At 52.2% G+C, this 23,903-nt stretch overlaps 1 protein-coding gene across 6 annotated transcripts; it reads right to left on the bottom strand.

Annotated features, from left to right (window-relative positions):
- Nucleotides 1-467: 467 nt before the first annotated feature.
- Nucleotides 468-14,793, bottom strand: ETV4 (ETS variant transcription factor 4). Of its 6 annotated transcripts, none has more exons than XM_087826080.1 (13): nucleotides 14,711-14,793; nucleotides 14,083-14,193; nucleotides 13,809-13,902; nucleotides 13,539-13,586; nucleotides 6,949-7,002; nucleotides 5,594-5,720; nucleotides 4,966-5,127; nucleotides 4,489-4,748; nucleotides 2,616-2,690; nucleotides 2,396-2,464; nucleotides 2,047-2,219; nucleotides 1,676-1,777; nucleotides 468-1,345 (listed from the first exon to the last, which is right to left on the bottom strand). In XM_087826080.1, the coding sequence occupies exons 2-13, from the start codon at nucleotides 14,140-14,142 to the stop codon at nucleotides 1,121-1,123; spliced, it is 1,449 nt and encodes a 482-aa protein (XP_087682206.1). In that variant the 5' UTR covers nucleotides 14,143-14,193; nucleotides 14,711-14,793; the 3' UTR covers nucleotides 468-1,120. The 6 variants fall into 6 exon arrangements, with proteins under 6 accessions (XP_087682206.1, XP_087682208.1, XP_087682207.1 ...); XM_087826082.1 differs by having other exon boundaries at nucleotides 4,966-5,109; XM_087826081.1 differs by having other exon boundaries at nucleotides 5,594-5,717.
- Nucleotides 14,794-23,903: the final 9,110 nt, after the last annotated feature.

Below are 23,903 nucleotides of genomic sequence, written 5' to 3'. Positions count from 1 at the left end.
CCACGGCAGGAGGGGGTGGATGGGACACACTGTTAGGGTACATGTGAGTAGCAGCTCATGGGAGCAACAGTAATTGCAGAAACCACAGGCCAAACCCTGCCTGAGCAAGCCCCAGGAGGCCTCAAGGCTCCATAGCTCTACCTGCCCTACCCCCGCCCCTCACCCCCACAGGGAGATGGCTGTAGGAACCATGCTGCAGGTGCCCAAGAAGCAGTGGTCTAGATTATGAAGTACCCCATGTACATTATTTCGGGACCCTCACACAATAATCCTGGGAGGGGAGAAGAACAGGCATCATTGAGCCCATGAGCCCATTTTTCAGAGGTAAAAGAGGTGACCTCTTTTCCCAAGAACCCATTTGGTAACTTAAGTGTCAGGGTCAGGCCCCAAACTGGTCATCTGCTTCAAGGTGGAGCTCTTTCCAACCCCAGGTCCTTCTCTCATGGCAGCAAAGAGGACACAGAACAGGAGAAGCAGGGGCCTTTATTAGGGTCTGGCAGATGTGGTGGAGGTGGAGATGAGATCCCAGGCCTGGGCCTAGGAATGGGCAAAGGGCCCCCAGAGCAGGAAGCCAGCCCTCCCTGTCTCCTCCAGCAACCCCACCCCCATCCCAGGTTCCTTCCTCCAGCCTCCCCCTGCCTCTGGGAACACAGAGCACCAAGAACTGACAAGCAGGACCCTCCAGGGCCACAGCTTGGAGTGGAGTGCAAGATCTAGGCTTCTGCCTCCCCACAGTGGGAGATATGGGGAGCTCAATGCATCCTCCCACCAGGATAAAGTGGGGATGCTCCTTCTTTGTCCCCCAGAACAGAACAAACTCTTGTTCTCTGTGATGGGGGAGAGGGAGAAGGGCTTGGGCCTCTAAGGTAGACCTAGGAAGAGGCCAGAGGAAGACCCCCAAGATTTTCTAAGACTCCACCTTTGCACTTGCAGTGTCTCCACTTTTCCTTCCCATGGACTCTGGTGAGCAGCTCAGAGTCTGGGCCAGGGCGACTGACAGGCCAGTGGAAATCTGCTCCAAAGACATCTGTGGGTCTCAGAATGAGGGTTTCCCCAACACCAGATTCATCTATATGTACACAGGGCAGTACCTGGGTGGCAAGGGAGCAGCTGCTAGGGGCTAGTAGGAGTAGCCACCCTTGGGGCCAAAGGGCTGGGCAGGGCCAGCCAGCTCTGGGAGGTAGGCAGGGCTCTCATCCAAGTGGGACAAAGGGACTGTGTCTTCCTCACTGACCGGCCTGTCAAACTCGGCCTTGAGAGCTGGACGCTGATTGTCCGGGAAGGCCAGAGAGAAGAGGGCCTCAGGCTCACACACAAACTTGTACACATAACGCTCGCCAGCCACCTGTGGGAAGAGAGGGGCTGGGTGAGTCTCTCTCTCCAGGTCAGTGTAGGGGTGGGGAATGGGTCCAGGCAGATGTGTGGGGTATGTTTCTCTCCCATCCTTGTCCCTCTAAGCAGCAACTCTATTCTGGGGTTCACCTCTGATCTCAATCTCACCATGCTTTGGGCTTCTCAGTTACTATTTAGCACTTTTTTGGGAGAATGTAATCTTGGGATTGTCCACAATTTCTTGTCCCTTCTGATTGGTTCATTTTCTGCTCCTACAAACTCCTGAGAATGCTCTTCTGTCCCCTGCCCCCACCCTCTTGTCCCTGGACCCTTAGCCCTTGACCTTCTGCATGATGCCTTTCTCATAATAGTATCGGAGTGAGCGGCTCAGCTTGTCATAATTCATGGCCGGCCGGTTCTTCTGGATGCCCCAGAGCCTGGCGACCTGGGGGAACAGGAGAGTTTTGGGACAGTGATGCTAACTCAGCAGAGGAAAAATGGGGCACAGGTCAGAAATAGCACTTGAGATTCTTCATGCAAAATGCTAAGCTGGTCAGGCAAATAAGCACCAGCTCACAGACCCAGGTTTGGTAAGAATTCAGGTTAGGTAAAGCAATGATGTTGGTGAAGGCACACGCCACCCGTTCCCAGGTTCTCTCATCTCCAGGCCCCAAAGATTTTGGAAGGAGAAGTGGGGACATCTGAGAGGCCCACCTCCTCAGGCTCAATTAGTTTGAACTCCATCCCTCGGCCCGTCCAGGCAATGAAGTGAGCATTCGTTGGGTCATCTAGCAGGGCCACCAGAAACTGCCACAGCTGCAAGGCACCCCGGCGCTGGTAGGGCGGTCCCTCTCGGAATGCTCCAACCCCTTCCTGCTTGATGTCTCCTGGGGAACACAGGAAACAGGAGTGGAGAGTTTGTGCCTTCTGGTCCCCCAGGTAACCTTCTCTCCCAGGGGTCTTTCCAGGCCCTTCCTCATGAAATGTCATGTGATTCCCGGGTGACACAGTCAGAGGGCATGGACAAAACCCTGACCCTCTCATGGACAGTCACGTCTCTGACCTTCAAATTTCTCAGGGACGACACAGACATCATCTGGGAATGGTCGCACAGGTTTCTCATAGCCATAGCCTTGAGGAGGAAGTTGGGGGTCACTCAGATCTGGGGGTTCACTGATGAGACCCCAGGGTGTCCAGAGGGACTCCTGGCCAGGAGACCCTCCCCCATGGCAGGACCCTCTTCCAACTTGGAGGACTTGGCAGGGAGGAGGGGGCTGCCTTACCCATAGTCCCGTCACCTGGAGAGGGTCCAGGGAAACCCTCTGTGTGAAGGTACATTGACGCACACCCAGGGACATCTGGGGGTAGAGAAAGAAGGATGATGTTATAGGTGGCTGGGGGCAGCAGGCCTACACACATTTAAGAACTTCCTGCCAGCCTGCTTTCCGGCTCTGTTCCCAGCTGCCTGCCTACCACCAGTCCCAGGGGAAGTTCACCCAGAGGGGATGTGAGGCTGGAACCCCTCAGCTTGAGGGCTGAGCCAGAGGGCAGGGATGGTAGCAGCTGGGGCTGGGTAAAGCTGTTCCACAAGGCCCAGGATTCCAGGGAGCAGCTGTTTCCTGAGTTTAGGGGGAGGAGGGAGGGATAGAGATGAACCTCCGGGGAAAGTGTACAGTGTCCATGTCTAAGACTCCCTTGGAATGGGCTAACCTCCGGTCAGCAGGTCAGATTCCCTGCCTAGTGTGTTATATGAGGGAGGGAGGAATGAATGGAGGAAAAGGAGGGTGGGGGGAAGAGACCGCATGTATCTGTATCTGTGGAAGAGGCAGTGAGCACTGGGCCGTTTTTTCTCAGGTCTGCCAGCAGAGCACATTCCACTCCGTTTCATTTCATTCCATAGGATTGAAACCTCCCCACTCCACCTGGAGGCAGTTGGTTGTGTTAAGTCACCCGTTCAAGTTCCAGCCCCTTCTGCCCTACCCCCTTCCCCTCCCACCTAAGAATGAGATGGTGAAACCTGACACCTCCGGGAGGAGGAGGAGGCGGGAGAGTGGGCTCATTCATGCATCCATTTTGTGAATGGAATTCCTGACTCCATTCAGAGGAAGCTGAAGGGGGGAGGGGCAGGAGTTCAAGGGCATGTAACACGATCTCCTCCGGTCTACATCCTTTGAAGGTCAGCGGCAAGAGCGGCTCCCTCCTCTTTCCTGCATCTCACGGCCAGGCAAGGCTCAGGCTTATGCCCTGGGGTTGAGGAGAGGTGCACCCTTCTGGTTCTCACTCGGGCAGCCTGGGGGTTTGTGGTTCATTCCCCTGCCCCTGAAAGACTGGGCATCAGAAAAAGGGAAATTCCAAAGCTCTGGCCAGCTCTGAGCCTACTCTAATTGCTGAATTTTACTTTTCTCATGCAAGGTTGCATAGAAACTCAAATGTGGGGATGGTAACAATGTAACAAGCCAAGGTTTTCTGGGCCCTTCCTAACTGAGAAGGGCCCTCCCTCTGACTTGGGGCTTTGAACTACAGCTATTTACCAATACGGCTGAGCACAACTCACTCAGGTGGGACACCGGTGGAACTAGAATTCACAGCAATCCCTACTTCCGGTGCCCAGCTCTGGCCAGGATGATAGGTCATCCATCAACCTTTTAGGCTTGAACAGGTTGTGGAAACCACACATTAACCCTGAGTCCCAACTGGGAACTGTGAGCTTGGCTAGTTTCAAATTCATGTTTCTCTCCATTCAAATCCCTTCGTACTTTTAAGTGTCTGTGGGGACAGAGAGCAACCGATTCATCTTTGTATCCTCCAACCCCACACGCTCATGCTCCTTGAACAGTACTTTGGTCTCCACAGGTAATTAAAACCCCAAACACCTGCTAAATAGACGTAGAAAGAAATGCCTTAACTTCCCTATTTTGTCGCATGCTGCCTGAGCGCAAGGACCTACATCCCATTTATCTTTGATCTGAATGTAAGTTTGCTGATGGAAAAAATGACAGTTCTTTTGAATCTATTAAAAAAATGAATGGGTTGGATTTATGAACTAGTAAAAGGATAGAAAGGTAGAAAACTTGTGGAAAGACATTCTGGGGGTTATCACATGCCACCCCACCCAGCAATCTCACCCCAACCCCTCCCACCTGAAAAGTCTCTTACCCGAGTCATAGGCGAAGTCCGTCTGCTCTTGTTTGATCACCACCCCCGCCCCTGGGTACCTGTGCCCATTGACCCCACCCTGGCCCATGGCCAGCTGTTCGTACAGGGGGTCAAGGTATTCCTGCTTGAAGCTCTGCTGGGGGTAGGGTGGGCAGGGCTCCGACAGCTGGTGTTGGTAGGGGGCTGGGAGGGGTTCCCGGCCCCCTCCCTGAGAGGATGTGAAGGAGTGGCAAATATCCAAGGGCTGCTGGAAGACGGAGCTGCGTAAGGGTGGGTGGGGAAAGAAGAGAGTATTAGATTAAGTTCTCCTGCCTGCCCGTCCCAGAGCTGCAGAGTGGGCTCCAGTGTGGGTGTGGGTGTCAATATCCCTTCCTCCCTGCCTCCCCCTACACCAGGTCTCCTAAGGGCAGGTGGAGGAAACTCAGGGATTGAGGAAAAGGTGCTGAGATCTGGGACCACTTCTGGGGATCTCCTTACCTCTGCTCGCCGAGGTACCCATGGCCAGGGTGGGGCTGGGAGATGCCAGAGGATCTCACGAAACTCCGTTGTTCTGCCCGGGGAAAGGGCTGCAGGGGCGACTGTCCAGGGGCACCAGGGGCTGGGGACTTGATGGCGATTTGTCTAGGGGGGTCATAGGCACTGGAGTTGAGGGGGAGACAGGGGTGAGGGGGGCAAAGAAGCCGGGCGAACATCTTTGAACCCTTTATCCATCCCCAGAGAAGCGAGAGCACAGGGATTATGACAAGGAAGAGGAGAGGATGCTGGGAAAGGAATGGCCGAAGCCAGACTCGGCCCCAGATAAACTCTTTTTCTTTCATAAATGCTGGAACTGGGTGTAGTCTTGCGAACGCCTCTCCCCAGCCCAGAGCCACTGGGTAGGGTGGGACAGTGGCTTCTTCAGTAGGAACAAACTCGCTGCTACCCATCCCGGGCCTTAACACACATCCCTTGAATCCCCTGCTGCATTTTTCATCTTGACTACTCAGGAAATCCTGAGCTGTACTGCTCCCTTACAGGAGCTCGGAAATCCTTTCTGTTGTTTCACTTGCATCCCAACTGCGGCCTCTGCTCGTGAGTGCCTGCCTCCCTCCCTCCTCCATCCTACCTGGAATAAAGGCACTGCTCGCCATGGTGGTAGGGGAGTGGCGGCTTCCTGCTGCAGGACAGGGCCGGGTCTGTGCGGGGACTCTGGGGCTCCTTCTTGATCCTGGTGGTGGGGCTGTGGAAAGCTACTGCGGGGGTTGGGGGAGGCAGAGCAGGACCAGAGAGTGTCACAGAAGAGGCAGTAAAAGCTTCCAACACCTTCTGCTCTCCTCTGAGGACCAGCTGGGTGACTGGTACAGACTCATCCCCTCTCTGGGTGACAGTTTTCAGAGATTCATAGTCAGACAATTTTAAGAAGTTTGACTGTTTACATTATGTCTAGTTTTATACATCAGGCGAATGTCTAATATTAACCAAAGAAACTGTCTAAAGTTCAACGTTTAACGTTACCCCCCCCCCCCCCCCCCCCCGCAAAACGCCTTTGTGGGGGTGAGCACCTTCAACCTAGGGCCTGTGGTTTTCCTGAGTGCCCTGGAAAATTCCGAGGGAGAGAAATATTTTCTTATTTGGGGGTATAAAGAATCTTTCTTTCTCTGGTTAAGGTTGGATATTAGCCACTTGCATGTCAGCTGACGAACATTATACACATGCTCCTAATTATGAAGAACACTGGCCTTTCCTGTGGCCCCTAGTGGGTCCACAAACTCCAGCCACCAGGCAGAGCAGCAAGGAGTTGGGTCCAAGTCAGCAGAGAATGAGGTTCTGTCTTACTGCAGTTGGGTCAAATGCCTGTGATCAACTATTCTGTTATCTGCTGTTTTCGATTTTGGGTGCCCTGTTTCATTTCATTGGGGAAGACAGTTGAGAGAAAAGTATCTGACATTAAAGCAAGGTTTCTCAACAGCAGCATAGTGACATTTGGGCCAGATAATTTTATGTTGGGGGGGGGTGGCTATCCTGAGTATTGTAGGGCGTTAGGTAGCATCCCTGGCCTCTACCCACTAGATGCCAGTAGCATCACCTTGTGTGGCAACCAAAAATGTCTACAAACACTGCCACATGTGGGGGGAATAGCCCCCAAGATGCATGAAAATAACTTAGAATGGTACAACTGGATCCTGCTTAACTGGTCCAAGCTCCCCATTTCAGAAACAAGGAAATGGGAGGGTCAGAGAGAGCTGAAGTGTCTGCTCCAAGGTCACACAGCTAGGATGGAGAAAACCCGGATTTGAACCAAGGCCTTCATCTCCCAGTTACCGCCTTGGTCTTTGAGTCCAAACCCAAGAATGGGGAGCCCTGCCCTTCACCCCGTTCTTTAGGAGAGAACAAGTTGATGTTTTGTGATTCTCTGTCCCTATGACTCATTTCCTGCCCTCCCTCAGTCCCCATTCCCTCTACCCAGGGCCCTCTACTCACAGTTTTCTGAATGGAAATCAGGAACAAACTGTTCATCACTATCTGGTACCTGAGCTGCGGAGAGAGGTCAAAGGTGAGTCTGGGGTGGGGGTGGGGCCCTGGATGGCAGTTGCAGGGAGATACCATTAAGGCAGCCCAGCAGATTAGCACCTGCCCCCAAAATAAAACAGCCTTCCTAGGAATAAAGACAACTCCATACCAGGTCCTAGTGCCCTCCATCTCCGGGCTCCATTAAGACCCTGGAGAGGAGAGGCTGCAAATTCCCAGAACCTGTCTGAGCAGATTCTAGTCTTTTATTCCCTCCATTTTTCTGAAGTGAAGACAGCCCTGCCCCTCAGAGTTTACAAAGCTCTCTCAAAGCCGACAGCAGTCACATCTGGGATGGGCAAGCATTACAAGGAGTGAGATCCTGGGGACTTTGAATCACGTGGGAGATTCTGAATCTGGGCTGGACCCAGGAATCTGCACTTCATACAACCTCCAAGGTGAAATCTAGAGATTTACATCCTGGGGAAGAAGACAGAATGGAGAAAAGAGGGTGGTTCTAGAGAAGTAAAAAACAAACAAACAAACAAAAAAACGGATGGCAATGGGACAGGAAGAGGCTGGGGACACTAGGGGGTCAGGTGCCTCATCTCTTTGATGTGCAGTTAGAAGAGAGGAGGACTCCCCAAGCTTGGAAGTCTGAGCAGCATTTCCAGGGTGCCAGTGTGGGTGGAGCTGGGTTTAGGGATTAGGTAGCAAAACTGAAATAGAACAGTAGCTCACCCATGGCCTCCACCTGGACATCTGCGTTCATTTCGAGTTCTTATCTTGGCCTCGCCAACTCCTTCAGGGTCTACAGCTGAGTACCTCCCCCGATCCCAGAGTCTTTGCCCACTTTTGCCCCTCTCTCAAGAATAGATTGCAGCAGGAAGGGGAAGGGTAGACACCAAGAAGAACTTCCCGATAGTTCAGAAAGAGAGTGGCTCAAAGGTGAGGTGATAAAACCCAAAGAGACTACTCTCAGATTAGACAATGGGGAAGGTGATGGATAAGATGACCAGAACTAGGAATGGCTGGTACCGGTGAGGGTTCCAGGAGACGGCTGGAGAACATCCCCACTCATCCTAGCCTGTACAAATACACACCCCGAGCTTTACTGCTTTGCTCCTGGGCAAAGGCTCCAGAGTTTCTTCCTTGGATTTCAGCCACAGCTTCTGATCAGAACTCCCTACTTTCACTCTCACCTCCTATAGTCAGTTTTTCTCCACATGGCTGTCAGAGCAACATGTCACATCACTTCTCTCCCTTGTTTAAAGCATGAATCCCAAACTCTTCCCCTAGGCCTCCAAGATCCCGCGTGATCCTCCGAGATCCTCCAAGGCTCATGCTGCTTACCTCTTTGACCTGCCTCTCCTGGCCCTTCACTCTCTGGAGCTCTGCTCTCCTTTCAGGTCCTCAAAGCTGATCAGCTTGATCTCCCTTCCCCAGCTCTCTGCCTGCCTGTTTTTTCAGGTCATCGAAGTCTTAACTCACTTTGTCACCTCAGAGGCCTTCTCTGACCACCCAGACCAAAGTGGTCCCTCCCAGCCCTTTCTCACATCTGTTTTATTTCTTCCCCAGCATGTATGGATCGGCTACCTGAATTTACTGTGTTTACATGTTTATTGTCCATCTCCTCTACCAGAAAGTTAAGCTTGCTAAGGGAGGGGCTTATCTGTCTTGTTCATCTGATTCCCCAGCACCTCAGGAACAGGGTCTGGCTCAGAAGAGACACTCAGTGCATTATTTGCTGACTCTGAATAACATACAATGGCCTCTGTCCTCAGGCTGGTAGGAGCCAGCCTGGTGGGCCTGGGAGCCAGAACTGAAGAGATCCCAACCAACCAGCCGTTCCTGCCCATTGAGGGCTCCCGTCTCCACCACCAGATAACAAAAGAGGCAGATCTTCTGGGGAAAGCCCATCTTACATGAGATACTTTTTAGGCTGTGGTAGGAAAATTCTTCACCAACTTGCTTTAAATATCAGAGGTACCAAGTGTTTCAAAATATACATTTATAGATAGCTGACTTCTTGACAGAGGGATTGGGCTGAGGGGGTTTAAGAATCAGGAGTCACCAGCAGCTAAAGAACTTATGAAACATCAGCATAAAACAAAGTGATCAAATAAAGCAGTGGGCATGAAATCCCTTTGCAAAAACAAACAAAAACACACAGGCAGCACTCATCTCCTCAGAAGCGCCTCTAAGGCACAAAGACAACCATTCCCAAACTGGCTCAGATCAAGAATCTGTGGACACTGTTAAAACATGGATTCCCAGCCACCCCCAAGTCTCATTCCATAGGCCCGGGGTGGGGTGCAGGAGTCTTTATTTTTAGCAAGTGCCCTTAAGAATAGGCAGGTTTGGGAAAAACACTCCCAGGGGTGCAAGGCCTGCGTTCATCCGTGCTGTGTCCTCTGGCTGTGGCTGGAAGGGGGTGATGGGAGCAGGGTGCGCAACATTTCCCTCCCTGCTACTTAGGCAAGGAAGGTCCCGAGGGCTGGGGGTGTGGACCGTGGGGAGGCTGACGCACTTGAGCCCCTTCTGGGGCTTCATTAACTGCTGCTTTCCACTGAGGTAATGGGCTGGGGGCATCTCCTGCTGGCGTCACAGGCCAGTTCAAGTGACACTAGAGAACTCTAGGGGTCACCTTGCCTTCCTTTCTACCTCAGGTCTGAAGGTTTGACCAGGACCTCCTCTCCACCGCAGTCCCAGTGGAGGCCACCCCCAGCACACAGACCAAGCCCCAGAAAAGGTGGTGCCATCCTCCCAGGGCCAGGGGAAATCAGTGGAGGCAAAAATGGGCTGTGTTGTGAAACCCAGTCCCTGATTAACCCTTCCCCAGAACACTGGCTTCTCCCAAAAGGGCAGAACAGGGCCTTAGTCGCTCAGAAACTGTTAACAAAGATAGAAATAGGAACAGTAACATTGTGCCTCATGTTCCTGGAGAGCAGAATTTCTAATGACCATGTTTGGTCTTGAGTGTACGCCACTCTCTTTATTTGTTAACTTGGCTGAGTTTTGGCTGCCGAGCCAGGGTGCCAGTCTTCCCCCAACTCCATCCTGGCACTAAGGTGGAGCTTCCCTGCCTGAGGACATGGCAGGTGATGAAGGATGGGAAAAGTGGCAAGCCAGCAAAATGCCCAAAGAGAGAGAATTTTAGGGAATGTTCCTCTAAGGAGAGGAGAGTGGGGGTTAATAGAAGAGGAGGGGCTTGGGGACTTCCAAGCAGGGCTACAGGATTGGGAGGTTAAGCCAGCCAAGTAGCTAAGCCCACCCCAGATCAGCCACCCACCGACACCATCTCCGTCTCCCCTTCCTAGGGTCCAACCAAAGGGTGATGGGTCTCTTAAGGAGTCCTAGTGGTGAGGCAGGGACCCATTCTCCAGAGCCTCTGCTCCATTGTGTCACCAATGGCCTCAGCTCTTACCCTTACCCCACCCCCACCCTGGCAGCCTCTGCACTGGAAGGAACCAGTTCTCTATCTATGGAGGAGACAGTGTCCCCAAGAGCTTTCTAGAAGGGGAGGAAACAAAAATATGGGGAGGTATTGTAGCTAAAAGACTGGGGGACGGAATTAATCTCATCTCTCCCCGCAGACATGCCGAGGCACTGGCGGGCATACACACGGATTCACACCCCCCTAATTCCGTTTACCTCACAGCAGCACACGAGTGAAACACAGCCCCCATGCACACCCTTCACACAAAGGGTCTCCTTTGGATTTACAAAGACAACGGGGAAAACCAAAGGGCAAGGGGACTGGAGACCTGGGAGGAGGACTGGGAAGCAGCGATTCTTATGAAAAGGGGAGCAGAGTCCTGTCTCTTTGAGAATCTCATAAAAGGTATGGATCATTCTCTTTCTAGAAAATCCACATTCCTTTGTGTGTAGTGCACCCCAACATTTTGCAATGTTAGAGGGCTCAAGGACCCCTGCAACCTATCGGCAGAGCTTCTGGGTGTCCACAGACCCCAGCCTCAGATAAAGGACAAACATGGCCCAGAGTCAATGTTCCTTACTACCAAATAGACCAAAGTCATTGTCCCTGAGGGTTCCCCACAAGCCAGGAAAGGAACCCTGGACCAGAAGCAGCACACCTTTTACCGTAGCTAGGCACAGCTTGGGTTCAGCCTTCCTGAGCCTGCTTTTCTCTACAGCACTCATATCCTTTCTCCGGCAACTCAACAGATCCCAGGCACCCCAAAACCAGACATGTCCTCTTAGACTCACCTTGTCCCCTTCCACTGTCTAGAAAAGCCCCAACCCCAAGGATATCTGAACTACCTGCCCTTACAGAGCTCCGCTCACACCCGCAATGACGCTCAGACATCGGACTTGAACCCACAATCACAACAGTCTGGATCCAACCTGGGCATCCATTGCATTTTTCACAATCTCCCACCCCACCTCCACATACTCACACTACAAGGACCTGCTGCTTCTTTCCAAATTGGGGCTTTAGGAAAAAATCAAGCTGAAGAAGGGCAGTTGGACTCCAGCCCCCATTCCTACTGGCGTGTCCCATTACTGGCAAATTTCCAAAGGAGCCAGCCCCTCCCTGCCACCCCAAAGCTCCCCCTGGGCTGCAGGGGTCACTGACCTGGTGGGAAGAGGCAGGAGAGGAGGATGGGGTGGTGCTGGGATGGTGCAGGGGGACAGGGCCCCGGCAGCTGCATCTGTCTCCGCAGAGAGAGTGAGAAGGAGCGAGCGGCCTCAGCATCCCCCCCTCAGGCCTGGCCATCCATCGCCAGCTGGGAACCTGAGCTGCTCCCTCAGAAGGAAGGAGAGGGAACCAAGAAGATCCTAGCTGCCCCCCCTCCGTCTTGCGATCCCCACCCCCACCTCCCCACCCACTGGATTTAAATCTACAGAGACTTAGCAGCAGCATGAAACACACACACTCACTGTCACACTGACACATGCAGATAGACACACGTACAGTCTCTAGACCCCCACCGCCAAGGGGTGGGGCTTCCAAGGTTGAGAGGAGATGAGAACATTTTCCTCTCCTTCCCATTCCAAACCCAGGCACAAATGGACTAGCTGCTGCCAAAATGCCAACCTCTGTGCCTACTCCTAGATCTCAGCCCTGGGAGCTGCCCACTGTGGGGAGTGCAGGGACCCTCAGCTGACAGACAAGGAGCCTGGCGAGCCAGACAGAAATCAGGCCTTGGGAAAGGAAGTCTTTGAGAGATGTGGAAACTGACACCTCTGCGTTCCTCAGCTCCAGCCCAGCTCCGGAACCTCGGGAGGATGGGCAGACTGGGCACAGTTCTGCCTGTGACTCGGAGCTGGGCACCCAGGGCTTACAGAGTCGGGAAGATGTGCACAATACCCCCAGAACCCCCAGATCCCTCCAGCACCCAAGAAGCCGGTGAGCCATGAATTCCACAAAATGTTTCGAGCACTTGCTCTATGCTAAATAGTCATTCTGTTAACATATATATTTGGGGGGATACCACAGTGGTCAAGACAGATCTAGTCTCACTCCAAGGATCTAATCAGGGGTCTTCCCCTTCTACCCCATGCTGTTATAGAGGGTTCCAGAGGAGCTGGGTTTGAGCTTAAAATTTAAAAATCACCAAGGATACCCAGGTGGAGGGTTGGGGAGATTCTAAGGTACAGAAATGCCTTCGAAAAGGTATTTCTTGTGGTTTCTTGGCTTTCAGAGTGTTAAAATAAAGGGACCCTAAGATGGGGGTGTTAACCCTTCCCTCTCATAGACTATCTAAACACCATTCGCCTCCTACCTGCAGCCCCACCAGCGACACCCTCAGGCCCCACCGATGAATCCAACCAAGAGACCTCCCAGAACACGCTTCCCCAGTGAGCCAAGGCCCAGCGACTGACCCCACCTCAGTCAGCTTGCAGCTAACAGCTAACTGCCTGGCAAACAAGTGGGGGAATTTGCCTGGGGTGGAGGAATTCAGGAGGAAAGGAGGAGGGTCAGTTGCCATCAGAATTACAATCAAGGCTATTCGGGGGAGGGGGAAGCTCTAAGCTCTCTTTGACAAAGTGCTGCAAAAAAGAATTATTTAAACTTTTGTTGTTCTTTTGGCACAGACAGAAAATTGTTTGGCACTGGGAGTTGGGAAGTAGAGAAACCAAAGGTTTAGGTAAAAATCAATGTTTTGGCAGCTCCTGAAGATAGGTAACAAAGTAATTGCTCTTTCAACTCATCTTCCTGTTCCTCACACCCCTCCCCCCAAACACCCCAACACACACCTCAGCCTGGTGGCTGCTGCCAAACAAACTTTGCAAATGAAAATTTCAACCAGGAAAACGGGCCTGGGGCCAAGTTCCATTCAAATAAGCAAATACCGCACACAATGGTCTGATTCATCCCCAGGGCTAGTTACACAAGCCCGGCTCAGGGTAGAGAAAATAAATATCAATATAAGTGTCCATACCAGGCGCTGGGGAGAGCAGTGAGGCAGGGGACTTGGGGAGGGGGCCTTGGAGAGCTTCTTGAGGCCAGGGAGAGAGGAAGTGGGCTAGGCTGGAAGGCAGAGGTAGAGAGCACCCCCCACTCCAGTAATAGGAAAGGTCACAAAACTACTCACCTTCAGCGAGCCACGTCTCCTGGAAGTGACTTAGATCCTGGAAGAGATCTGAGGGGTAAATAATGGAATTGCAGAAGGTGAGGTGGAAGTGATGGTGGAGAGAGAGGGAGCCCCAGCGAGCCCGGTGACCCCCCTTGGGGTGACAGGGGCCGAGAATGATCAGAGTCCCTTGGAGGGCGAGTCTTTTTGGCAAAAGGGTGGGGGCTCTAGTATCCGTCCTTCGGGTGAGTGTGGTGGGGAGGATCACGGTTTCTCTCTGCGGCTCTTTACCTTCGGAGTCGGGGGGCGGCAGGGAGCCCGGGTCCATGAGCTTCCCCTGCGGGACCATCAGCGCTTCGCGCAAGCTCCCATTTCCGGGCGATTTCTACCGGGAAGGAGAAGAATGCCCGAAGTCACCCTGAGGCCAGCTGGTCTAGGGGGTGGGACTGGGTTCTCGGGGTGACTTAGGGGCCGGGCAACCCTGGACTCCACGGGGGCCGCGGGGAAGGGGCTGTGGGGCGGGGTGCAGGGCGGGGGCGGGCGTGGAGGCAAGCGCGGCGCTCACGCTGCAGAAGGTGTAGGGCACTTGCTGGTCCAAGTATCCGCCTTTCATCCTGCGCTCCATCCGGCCGCTCCCTCCGGCCGCAAGGCCCGGGCCCCGCGCGGGGGCAGAGACCTGGGGGGTGGGGGGTGGGGCTGCGTTCGCACACCGTCCAGGGAAAGCGGCGGGGTGGGGATGGGTAAGGGCGACGGGGAGGGGACGGTCCCCAGGCTTTGGGTCCGACGGCAAAACTTCTCCGACTCACTCAGGCGATGGTGGGGTTTCGCTTTCTGAGCTGAGCGCCGTCACCACTCCCCTCCCGCCAAAGGAGGTCCCACCTGCTCCTGGGAGCCGGGCTCGCCGTTTCGGCTGCTTTCTGCAGCCCTGCTCTACCCAGGCTCGGTTACATAAGACGTACGTGTGTGTGTGTGTGTGTGTGTGTGTGTGTGTGTGTGCGCTCGCGCGCGGAGGAGCGGGAGAGGCGCGCACCATTCGCACGCCCACAACTCCCGCGCCCCCTCCAACCCTGAATTTCAGCGCCTCCCACCCCCGCCCTGGAATCTGCGGAGGTGGCAGTGAGAGTGTGGGGCGTGCTGAAGGCGAGGCGGGGAATCGCGGGCACTCTCCCTCCCTCTTCCTCCCGCAGCCTCACCTGAGGCCGGGGCTTCTGGGCTGGAGACGCAGGGGGTCCTGAGCATGCCCTGGGGCCGCAGCGAGGGCCGCGGGGCTAGGCCGGAGCCGGGCGGCCGTGGCCTCGGGTCCCCAGCGCACGAGCTAGTTTTCCGGGCGCCGTGGACAGTTGTGAGCCCGGGGGAGCCGCTGATTGGTGCATTTCCCTTGCCTCAGCCCAGGCTCTCTTACCCCCCCACCCCCCCAACCCCATTCCCTTTGTTTCATTGACTTTTGTGAATGAAACCCCAGGGCCGGGCACGCCCGCCAATCCGGAGACTCGCTTGGCCAAGCCGGGGGGCGGAGTTTCCCAGCGGCGGGGGCCAATCAGAACGCAGGGTCTGCTTCCTGGCTTCATTCACTGCTTGGGCTCTCATTCATAAAAAAATAAACTCGCGGCCGGAGTTCATTCAGAAAGCGCTGAGAGAAAAGGAGGGACGCCGAGGACTCGATGGCTTCTCTGTGGGCTCGGCCGTGGCCCCGGGTCTGAGGCTCGACGAGCTCCTCCGGCCGGCGTCTGCACGCTTCTTTGTGCCTCTGCATGTAGGTGGGAGTGTGAACATGTCTGTGTGCGCGCCCTGGGGGGAGGTGAGCGGACTTGTGCGCCCAGAGGAACAATAATAACTAGCGCTCCTCTTCCGCGTGCTCATTTAATTCCCACAACCTGGCGAAGTGGCTCTATTGTCTCCATTTTCTCAGAGATTGAAAATGAACACTCAGAGAGGGGCGGTGACTTGGTTGAAGTCACTCAGTCAGCTGCTGGGGTTTACAGTTCCTGATCACCCACGTTCTCCTGCACTGCTCTTTGAGGCCACAATTAAATGAATTAAAGCTATGTGACAACAACTAATACACAGTAGACACTCAACAAATGTAAGCTGGCACAGAATCCAGGCTTTTTCTCAAGGGTCTGTGCTCTGCAGAGCAGCTGTGTGACCCACTTTCTATTGACTGCTGCAGAGGCCCCAGCTTGGACCTCTGAAAGGACAGTTCCTCTCAGCCATCTTTCCTCGTATCCTGAGAGCAAATATGGGGTATTAAGGAGCAAAAGCTCCTTGTCTCTGTAATTCTGAAGATCTGAGGGCAGGACTTGTTTCAGTTCTAGCCAAAAAGCTGGTCATCATCTCTGTCACCTCATTTATTCACTTTATTCAATAAACATTTATTGTGCCAGACACAGTGCTGGGTGCCAGGCAAGCAGCTGTGACCAAGACAAGCACTTGGGAGTTGGGTTGCTTAAGTGGCAGCCATGGGGACACACCGGACATGAAATTCCCCCGGCTTTTTTTCTGAGACAATTCTCTGGGTCTAAAGTTTATGCCCTTCCCTGAGGATAGCCTGATTTTGCTTGCTGCCTGCTTGTGATAAACACAAGAGACTGGCCAAACCCCACGTCAGCAGTGGGTGCTTTCAGATCCATCTGATCTAACACCCCAGTTTACAGATGAGGCAGTGGAGGTTCAGAGAAGGAAATGATACATATGAGCTCTTTCCACTGGTCAGGGTCAGAGCTGGGACTAAAACACCAAACCTCCATTCCTGTTTAGGGCTCATTCCATGAGATCATCTTGGGCAAATGAAAATAAATTTCCCTCTCTTCTCTGCTGAAATGTTCTTTAAGGCCCATGTCTACTGCCCCTCTCCTCCAGGAAGCCTTCCAGATAGTCTGAATCAGTTCCTTAAGGACCCACAAAATTCTTGCCTATATCTGTGGTGTGGATGTCTTTTATTCTGCCTCATCCCTAGATATGAAGAATTCTCCAGGACCTGGAAGAGTTCTCATTTGTCTCTGTAATTCTTCCCCCGGCCTGCTTCATGTTTATGAGGGTCCCATGGAATACTTGTTTGATGAATAGGTACAGGAAAGATGAAACTAATGTAACTTAGCAGGAGCCCTGCCCAAGGGAAGAGAGACAAGTTCAAGCAAATCCCAGCTTTGGGCTGGATGGAACTAGTTTAGTTTGTGTCTCTGGGCCAAGAGAAATGGGGGAGGAGGACAGGATTCTTCCTGAAGGCAGCTCTGATATCTTTTCCATGACAATGAAGAAAATTCTGGTGGGTCCCAGAGCAGGCTGTCCAGTTGGGGGCTCTTTAGGGTTCCCCAGCTGGTTCTGAGTTCTTACTTTTTAGAGAGGGCCCCTGGCTCCCTAGAGAGTAACTGCTCCTCCCCACTTCCCATCCAGGGAACTCCTCCTCTGGCTCTGGCTCAGCATGCTGGCCACTGTTGTCACCTGGCCTCCAATTCAGCAACACCCAGGCTCAGAACAGTGACATCTCCAGGGAGAACATCTGAGCTTCTTCCAGGACTCGAGGTAGTTGGGGAGAAGAAGGAATAGAGAGGCTGGAGATTCCTGTTGAAAGTCACATTACAATGACCAACACCTACCTGCCATGCTCTGCTACAAGGGCTGGCCCTGCATTAACTTATGCAGCCTTCACAGCAGTCCTGTGAGGTGTCACCCCCATTTTATAAATGAGGAAACGAAGGCCTCAAAAACACACATTCACCTCAAGGGTCCACTCAACAGACTGAGGACACCCCAAATCGGTTCACAGGCACAAAGACTACACTTTGAGGGAACCCACAACAAGTCAGATGGAAGACAAGCTTGAGCCAGGGAGTAAACAAGGACACACCTGGATTAAGGATGCTCACGGTACCCTCCTGGGCACACACAACAGCCTACCTGACACCTCCCATCACACCTTTGTTGGGAGTTGCATAGGTAAATGTTTCCTTCCCTCTAGTATGTTGGAGCTGTACTCTGACCAGTTTCCCAGGAGTCTAAGTTATAAAATGTAAATGTGGGTTTCAGATATGCAGATGTTCATGCCAAAGCAGCCTGAGGCTTAGCTCTGGGATGTGAAGGAAGGGGAAGCTATTTGAGGCTCTCAGATCAGACTCAGAGGCCCAGGAGTCATTAGAGTAGCAGGCTCTCCCCCGGGGCCTTCAGATAGGGTAGTGGCAAGGGGCTGGGTGATCTGCACAACCTGAATGTGTAGGAAGGACAGAAATGTCTTCCAAGGCCTGGCTTCCTTGATGTCTGGAAGAGCTGAGTCGCAAGGCTTAAAGGGTGGAGCTCAGAGGGCAACCCTGGGACAGCTGGTAAGGCCAGATGGATGAGATAAACAGGGTTAAGTGATGTCCTATAAATCCTTTAGTATCTCCCAGACTGAAAATATCACCAGGTGGAATGAACCAGAGGACAGGATCAGGCGGTGGGGATGGAGGAACAGGGGGTCTTCACATGGGCAGGTGAATCAGGACCACCAAGAAAAGAGAAGTGCCACGGTTTTGGACCCAGGGACAATGGATGTGTAGCCCCCTGAAACCAACTGCCTGCATCAGTGTGTGTGTGTGTGTGTGTGTGTGTGTGTGTGTGTGTGTGTGCATTTGCTGAGGAGAGGGTCCGTCATGGGTCATCACAGAGCAGGACTGTGAAGAACCACTGCTCTATGTCTTTTATCACAGATGGCTTTGCAAGATCATAGATCTTATCAATATTATTAGAAATGGTTGGCCCTGGCCAGTGTGCCTCAGTTGGTTGAGCAACATCTCATGCACTGAAGGGTCTCATTTTGATTCCCGGTCAGGGCACATACCCAGGTCTCCGGTTTGATCCCCAGTCTGGGAGTGTATGGGAGGCAACCGATTGATGTTTCTCTCTCACACCGATGTTTCTCTCTCTTCCTCTCCCTTTCTCTCTGTAGAATTAATGGAAAACATCCTCAGGTGAGGATTAATTAAAAAAAAAAAGGTTGGCAAGGCAACCCTTGGAGAATGTGCCTGTGAGGAGGGTAGAACAATGGTTTTCCTTGTTCCTCTCCACCTTCTACTTAACCTGAGCTCTCTCTTGGGATCCCACGGAAAAGGGGGCCCTCCCTCCAGGCAGCTGGCCAGGAGCATGTCGGGCTAGAGAGGGAAGGTACAGGGGAAGCCGGGGCCCTGCTCAACCAGAGGGCACCCTGGTGGAGGAGACCTGTCTCAGGAGAAAAGACCAAAAGATGAGGCTGTGGATGGAGACTGGGCTTCTCTTTCCCTTGTGTTGTAGGGGTGGGACGTCCTCAAGGACCTTGGCAGAACCAGGAGGAGACGATCTCCCAGCCTGACTCCCAAGGGATCTACTGCAGATGGAGCGGGCAGTCAGGAATCTGAGGCAGGAGCTTCTGGTCCCTCATCTGGATTGACAGCTACGATATTCCCAGGAGGAGAGTGATGGACACAATGACACCAACGTGGGGCCAAGCCAACCCCTGGGCTGGCTGTAGGATTTCTCTTTGGGGAGTCACCTTTTGGAGGGCTGTGTGGGAACTTGCCAGAAATCCAATGAGGAGCAATAAAATATTTTAAAACAAGGCTGAATAGATAGATTTGTCCCCCTTCCATCTTGAATATTGTCCCAGGAGGAAAGGTTGAGCCTGATGCTGGGAAAAGAGTCTATGAGGCCAGAGAGAGATCAAGGGCGCCCCTCAGAAAGCAATTGTTATTTTTTGAGGATGCCGGTGACCTCAGCTTTTCATATTTGCTGCCTGCAGCAGCTCAGGACACCCCCAAGTGCAAAGCCTCCCTTGTCCTGTTGTCCCTTCCCTTATTGGTTTGGCTTTCAAACCTCTTTTTAGACGGAGCACCCCAGCTCAAGGACAGGCCCTCTCTGAAAGCTGCAGGATATAGGATTTTCTTTTTCTTTTTGGGGTTTTCCCCTTTCTGTCAAAGAGAGACAAACAGACAAATGTCAGCCGACTGAAGGACTGGAATGGAGTCGGAGCCAGTTGGGCAGAGTCCAGGATGCTCCCCTTTCTAATTAAGTGCGGACTTGAATTATGAGGACCACAGCTCCCCCTGGGCGGGGCTCTGCCAAAGGAAGGCGATTTTCCCCTTCGAAGATTAAATGCCGTTGACTCCATTTCTTCCCTCCTCAGTTCCCTGAGAGTGTCTATATTTGCTCTTGTCATCACGAATAATGGCAATAGAGTGGGTGCCCCAGCTCGCTGAGGCACCTGCAGGGAACCCCATAGCTGGCAGAAGCCTGGGAACTTCACTCATCCTGGACTCTTTTATCAGAGAATGACGGGGGGGGGGGGGGGGGGATGGGGATCCCTGGTTTTATTTCTGAGTATTTTGTTTCCCCCCAAACAGAGACTCTTTTCCCTCCTTTGTCCGTCTGCTCCCTCCCCCATCCAGCCCCTGACTGCTCCTGAGGCCCCAGGGCTTCCCCTGGGGAGCTGCTGTGTAGATTTACTTCTCCTGTTGATTCTCACCTGTCTTGCTGGCGACCCCAGCCCAGATTTATCTGGTAATTTACAGCCACAGGTGTTAATTTACGAGCCGGGGCCATGGAGCCCTGGCCCCAGGAAATGGTGCTCCTCCTGGGTGAGGGCGAGGCTTTCTTTCCACTCCGTGGGGACCAAGCACCTAGGTGGGAAAGAACGGGGCAGAAAGGAAGGACTTTGGGGGGATGCATGCTGAGAGGACACAATACCTGAGCAGAGGAGGGTCAGGCATCCTGCATCCCGATTGTAGTTTCCAAAATAAGGTGTTTGCACGCATGCTTTACACTTGATTGTTTCCCTAAGCCTCTGCAGATAATGTTATCTTATTATATTTCCCCAGCATCCCTCCAAGTAGGTATTTTTAGTTCCATTTTATAGGCGAGCGCTCTAAAGTTCAGAGAGCAATTTGCCTGATGTCACCCAGGGGTGGGGGAGTAGGAGATGGGACCAAACTACCTCCAGATCCCCTTTCCAGGGCTCATCAGCTCCAGGGGCAGCCACTTCTGAGAGCCAAGTAGAGATGAAAGCGCATGTTCTTACCAGCCTGACCCCCAGTCCTCTGATAACCTCACCCCACCTGACCCTCCCTTTTTATGTTCTTTTTTCCCCATCTACAAGTCCCACTTTCCTGTTAAGAAATACCTGTTAGGGTCTTGTTAATTGTGTGTCTTCTTAGGGGGTGGTTCGGCATTTTCTTAAATTGCACATCAGAAGTGAATGTCTCCCACAAAGGGAGAACTGATGGGAGGGTGGCGGTAGTGGAGCATTTTGCTCCCTAGAAATTGAGAATGTAAAGTATATTTAATTAAAATGATAAATCTGATTTTCAGTTTTGTTTTTACTACTGCTAAAACTAATCTATTTTATGCACGTTTGCAGAAGGCTGCAGCCATCAAATCAGAGAATATTAGAGCCGTGAGGCACCTGGAGATCTTTCTGGGCCAAACCCTTCATTTTATAGACAAAGAAACTGAGTCTCAGATTGGGGGAGGGACCCCGGAAGTTCCAGTGATGTGCGAGGGACTGGTTCTTCCCCACTTCAACTTACTGCTGTCTCTCAAGGGAGGAATAACTTGGCTCTTCTCCTCTCTCTTTAAATATCTCCCCCTTCCCCCAACCCCCAGTGCAAACTCATATTGGGAGGGGCTTGGTCTCTGGAGCCCCTTCCGCCACCTCCCCAGTCGGTACCCAGATATTCCCTACCCAGTTCCCTCCCTCTGACCCTGTGTGGCTTCCCAGGCTGGTTCTTATTCTGCGTGGCTCTCATTTGGTGAGATTTTAAATTGTATTTGGTTCTCTCCTTTTCTTTCTGCCTTACTACAAGGTAGTAACCAGACATTTGTTTTTCTCTTCCCAGCTATGTCTGCAGTTGAAAACAGGAGCTATTGAATTCACATTTTGTGCTGCTTTTGTTAAAAGCAAGGCTGTAAATGTTGTGAAAATTTCTTTATTTGAGAAAGGTGAACATCTTGAGCAGCAGTGACAGCCACATGGTATAAAATGTCATATAATGATCTCCGGTATAATTTTATTTGAACTTCCTAGAGGCAGCCAAGATATGCAAAGTCTTGTGCATTCTTGGTGACGTAGACCATATATACATACACAACAATTACAGACCTCACACACACATCAGTCCTTTTTTCTCCTTTGTTTACACGAATGGTGTGGAACTGTGAGCACTGTGGCATGAACGTATCAAGAGCCAAAGGAACCTCATCCTGACGGAGCCTGGTGTAACCAGAGAACATATAGGTCAAGAAGCCATGTATGCAGCTGGACTAGAACTTCTGGAAGTTGTTCTATGTACTGTTAGGATAGTTGTGCCCACTCCCTCATCTCCCAAACAATTAAAAACAAAGACAATATAAGCCATCGACTAAATTAGAGGAAGTTCAGACAGGATTTTCATCCTGATGCCAGTACTGAAGTTTTAATAAAAAAATTGGTGCCTCTACTTTCATGGAGGCCTGAGCACAATCTTGGTCTGATTGGGGTTACCTGGCATGGGTTTGGAGATAGGCCCAGGTCCAAATCCTGCTTGTGCCTCTGAATAACTGTGATCTGGATGAGTCAGTTAATCACTCTAAGCCCCAGCTTACTCATCTGTGCAATGGGGACAATAAGATCTACCTTGGTTCTTTTAAAAAATTTTAATTTTAGAGAGAGGGAGAGAGAGAGAGAAACATTGGCTGTTGTTCCACTTATTTATGCATTAATTGGTTGATTCTCGTATGTACCCTGACCGGACATCAAACCCGCAACCTTGGTTTATCAGGTCGAAGCTCTAACCAACTACCCGGCCAGGGCCAAGATCTACCTTGGTTCTCGATTTCAGTCGCCTCGTAGGAGTGAGGGGACTAGGGATAATGTGTTGTCAATGCCGAGTTAACAGGAGCGAGCCTCTTCTGAATCTCTCTGTGTGCACTTGTGTGTGCACACGTGCAGGTCTCTGCGCCCATCCCCTCCCCCTCGCACATCCTCACTTCACTGCCTCCTCCACTTTAGGTGTCTCTGCTCTCTGAGTGTGGGGCTGATGTTCGGATGGGGTGTCAGGTCTTGTTGGCAGTGCTGGGCTAGCTACAGGATCAAAGGCACCCATGGGGGCAGAGGCTGAGGCCCAGTAACCTGAGAGCTCCTCTCAGGAGATCAGTCAGGCAAGGTTGCCAGGGTGAGGAGAGAGCAGGGCCCCCGTGGGTGGGGGAGCTCAGCCCTGACTTTCTCACTCCCTTCTTCTGCCTGTTGCTCCCTTGGGGAAGCCTCGGCACCTGCTTAGTCATGGTTCTGGTGTGCCAGCTTAGAGGCAGTGGCCTCTCTCAATACTGGGTGTTGGTGAATTCTGTGGGAGGTGGCTTCAAGGCCCCCAGGGCCTAGTCTGCAATGGCTGGTGGTGTGTCTAAGCTTCTAGTGACAAGGGGCCCCACCTTATTCTGCAGAGAAGTGGGACTCTAATTAAAAGGCAGGCCCGGCCAGACGTGGCTCAGAGGTTGAGCATTGACCTAGGATCCAGGAGATCGAGGTTTGATTCCCAATCAGGGCACATGCCCGGGCTGCAGGCTCGATCCCCGATGACTCTCTCATCATTGATGTTTCTGCCTGTCTTTCTCTCCTCTCCTTTCCTCTCTCTGAAATCAATAAAAATATATTTAAAAAAATAAAAAAATAAAAATAAAAGGCAGGAGGTGTCTGTCAAGGGAGGGAGGATTGTGGGTCCTTGTGTGTGTGTCTACACAGGTTATAATGGTCACTGCTTTACTTCTTATTTCCAAGAAGTCAGAAGGCTGCAGTAATTTTTTCCAATGAGGAGTCCCCTTTAACAGACTCTAAGGTTGTGCTCAAGACAGTTGGCACATTCCGTGGGAAATGTCTTTCGGAGACTTGGGGAGCCCGATAAAATAGAGGAAAACCCAATCTATTTTATTGTTTCCATCAGAAATCTTTGTCAACTTCTGCCGTAACCCCAACTTCAACTCAGCCTCAGCAAGCCTTTTCCAAAATATACTTTGCGCAAAAACTTGTTCTTGGGGTCCAGAGGCTCAGAAATGAGTCAGGCCCTTACCCCTGCCTGGAGGAGCCCACCATCTGGTCATGGGATTGTGGGGGTAGGGGTGGGGAGAACCTATACATCCTCAATGATTTGTGCAAAAGCCAGCGGCTCCCTCTCACTGGAGGAAGAGAGGCTGGGGTGGCAGCTTCAGTCCTGGAGTTCCTATTCCTTCAAGTCTGTCTCTAATACCATTCCTGCCCTGAAATCTTCCTTGGTACATTTATTGCCCTAGGGAGAAGGTAAGTTCTCTCTCATGATGTCGATCATCCTTGACCTTGTATTAGAATCCTCTTCAGATTTGTCTTGGATCCCCTCACTGGATTAGAAGTTCCTTGGGGGCAAGCTGGGTGGCTCACTC

Source organism: Miniopterus natalensis, chromosome 17 (genome assembly GCF_054644295.1).
Source record: "Miniopterus natalensis isolate mMinNat1 chromosome 17, mMinNat1.hap1, whole genome shotgun sequence".
In the NCBI taxonomy this organism is placed as follows: domain Eukaryota; kingdom Metazoa; phylum Chordata; class Mammalia; order Chiroptera; family Miniopteridae; genus Miniopterus; species Miniopterus natalensis.
The sequence above is the reverse complement of the archived record's forward strand: the minus strand, read 5'-3'. Positions and strand labels throughout refer to the sequence as shown.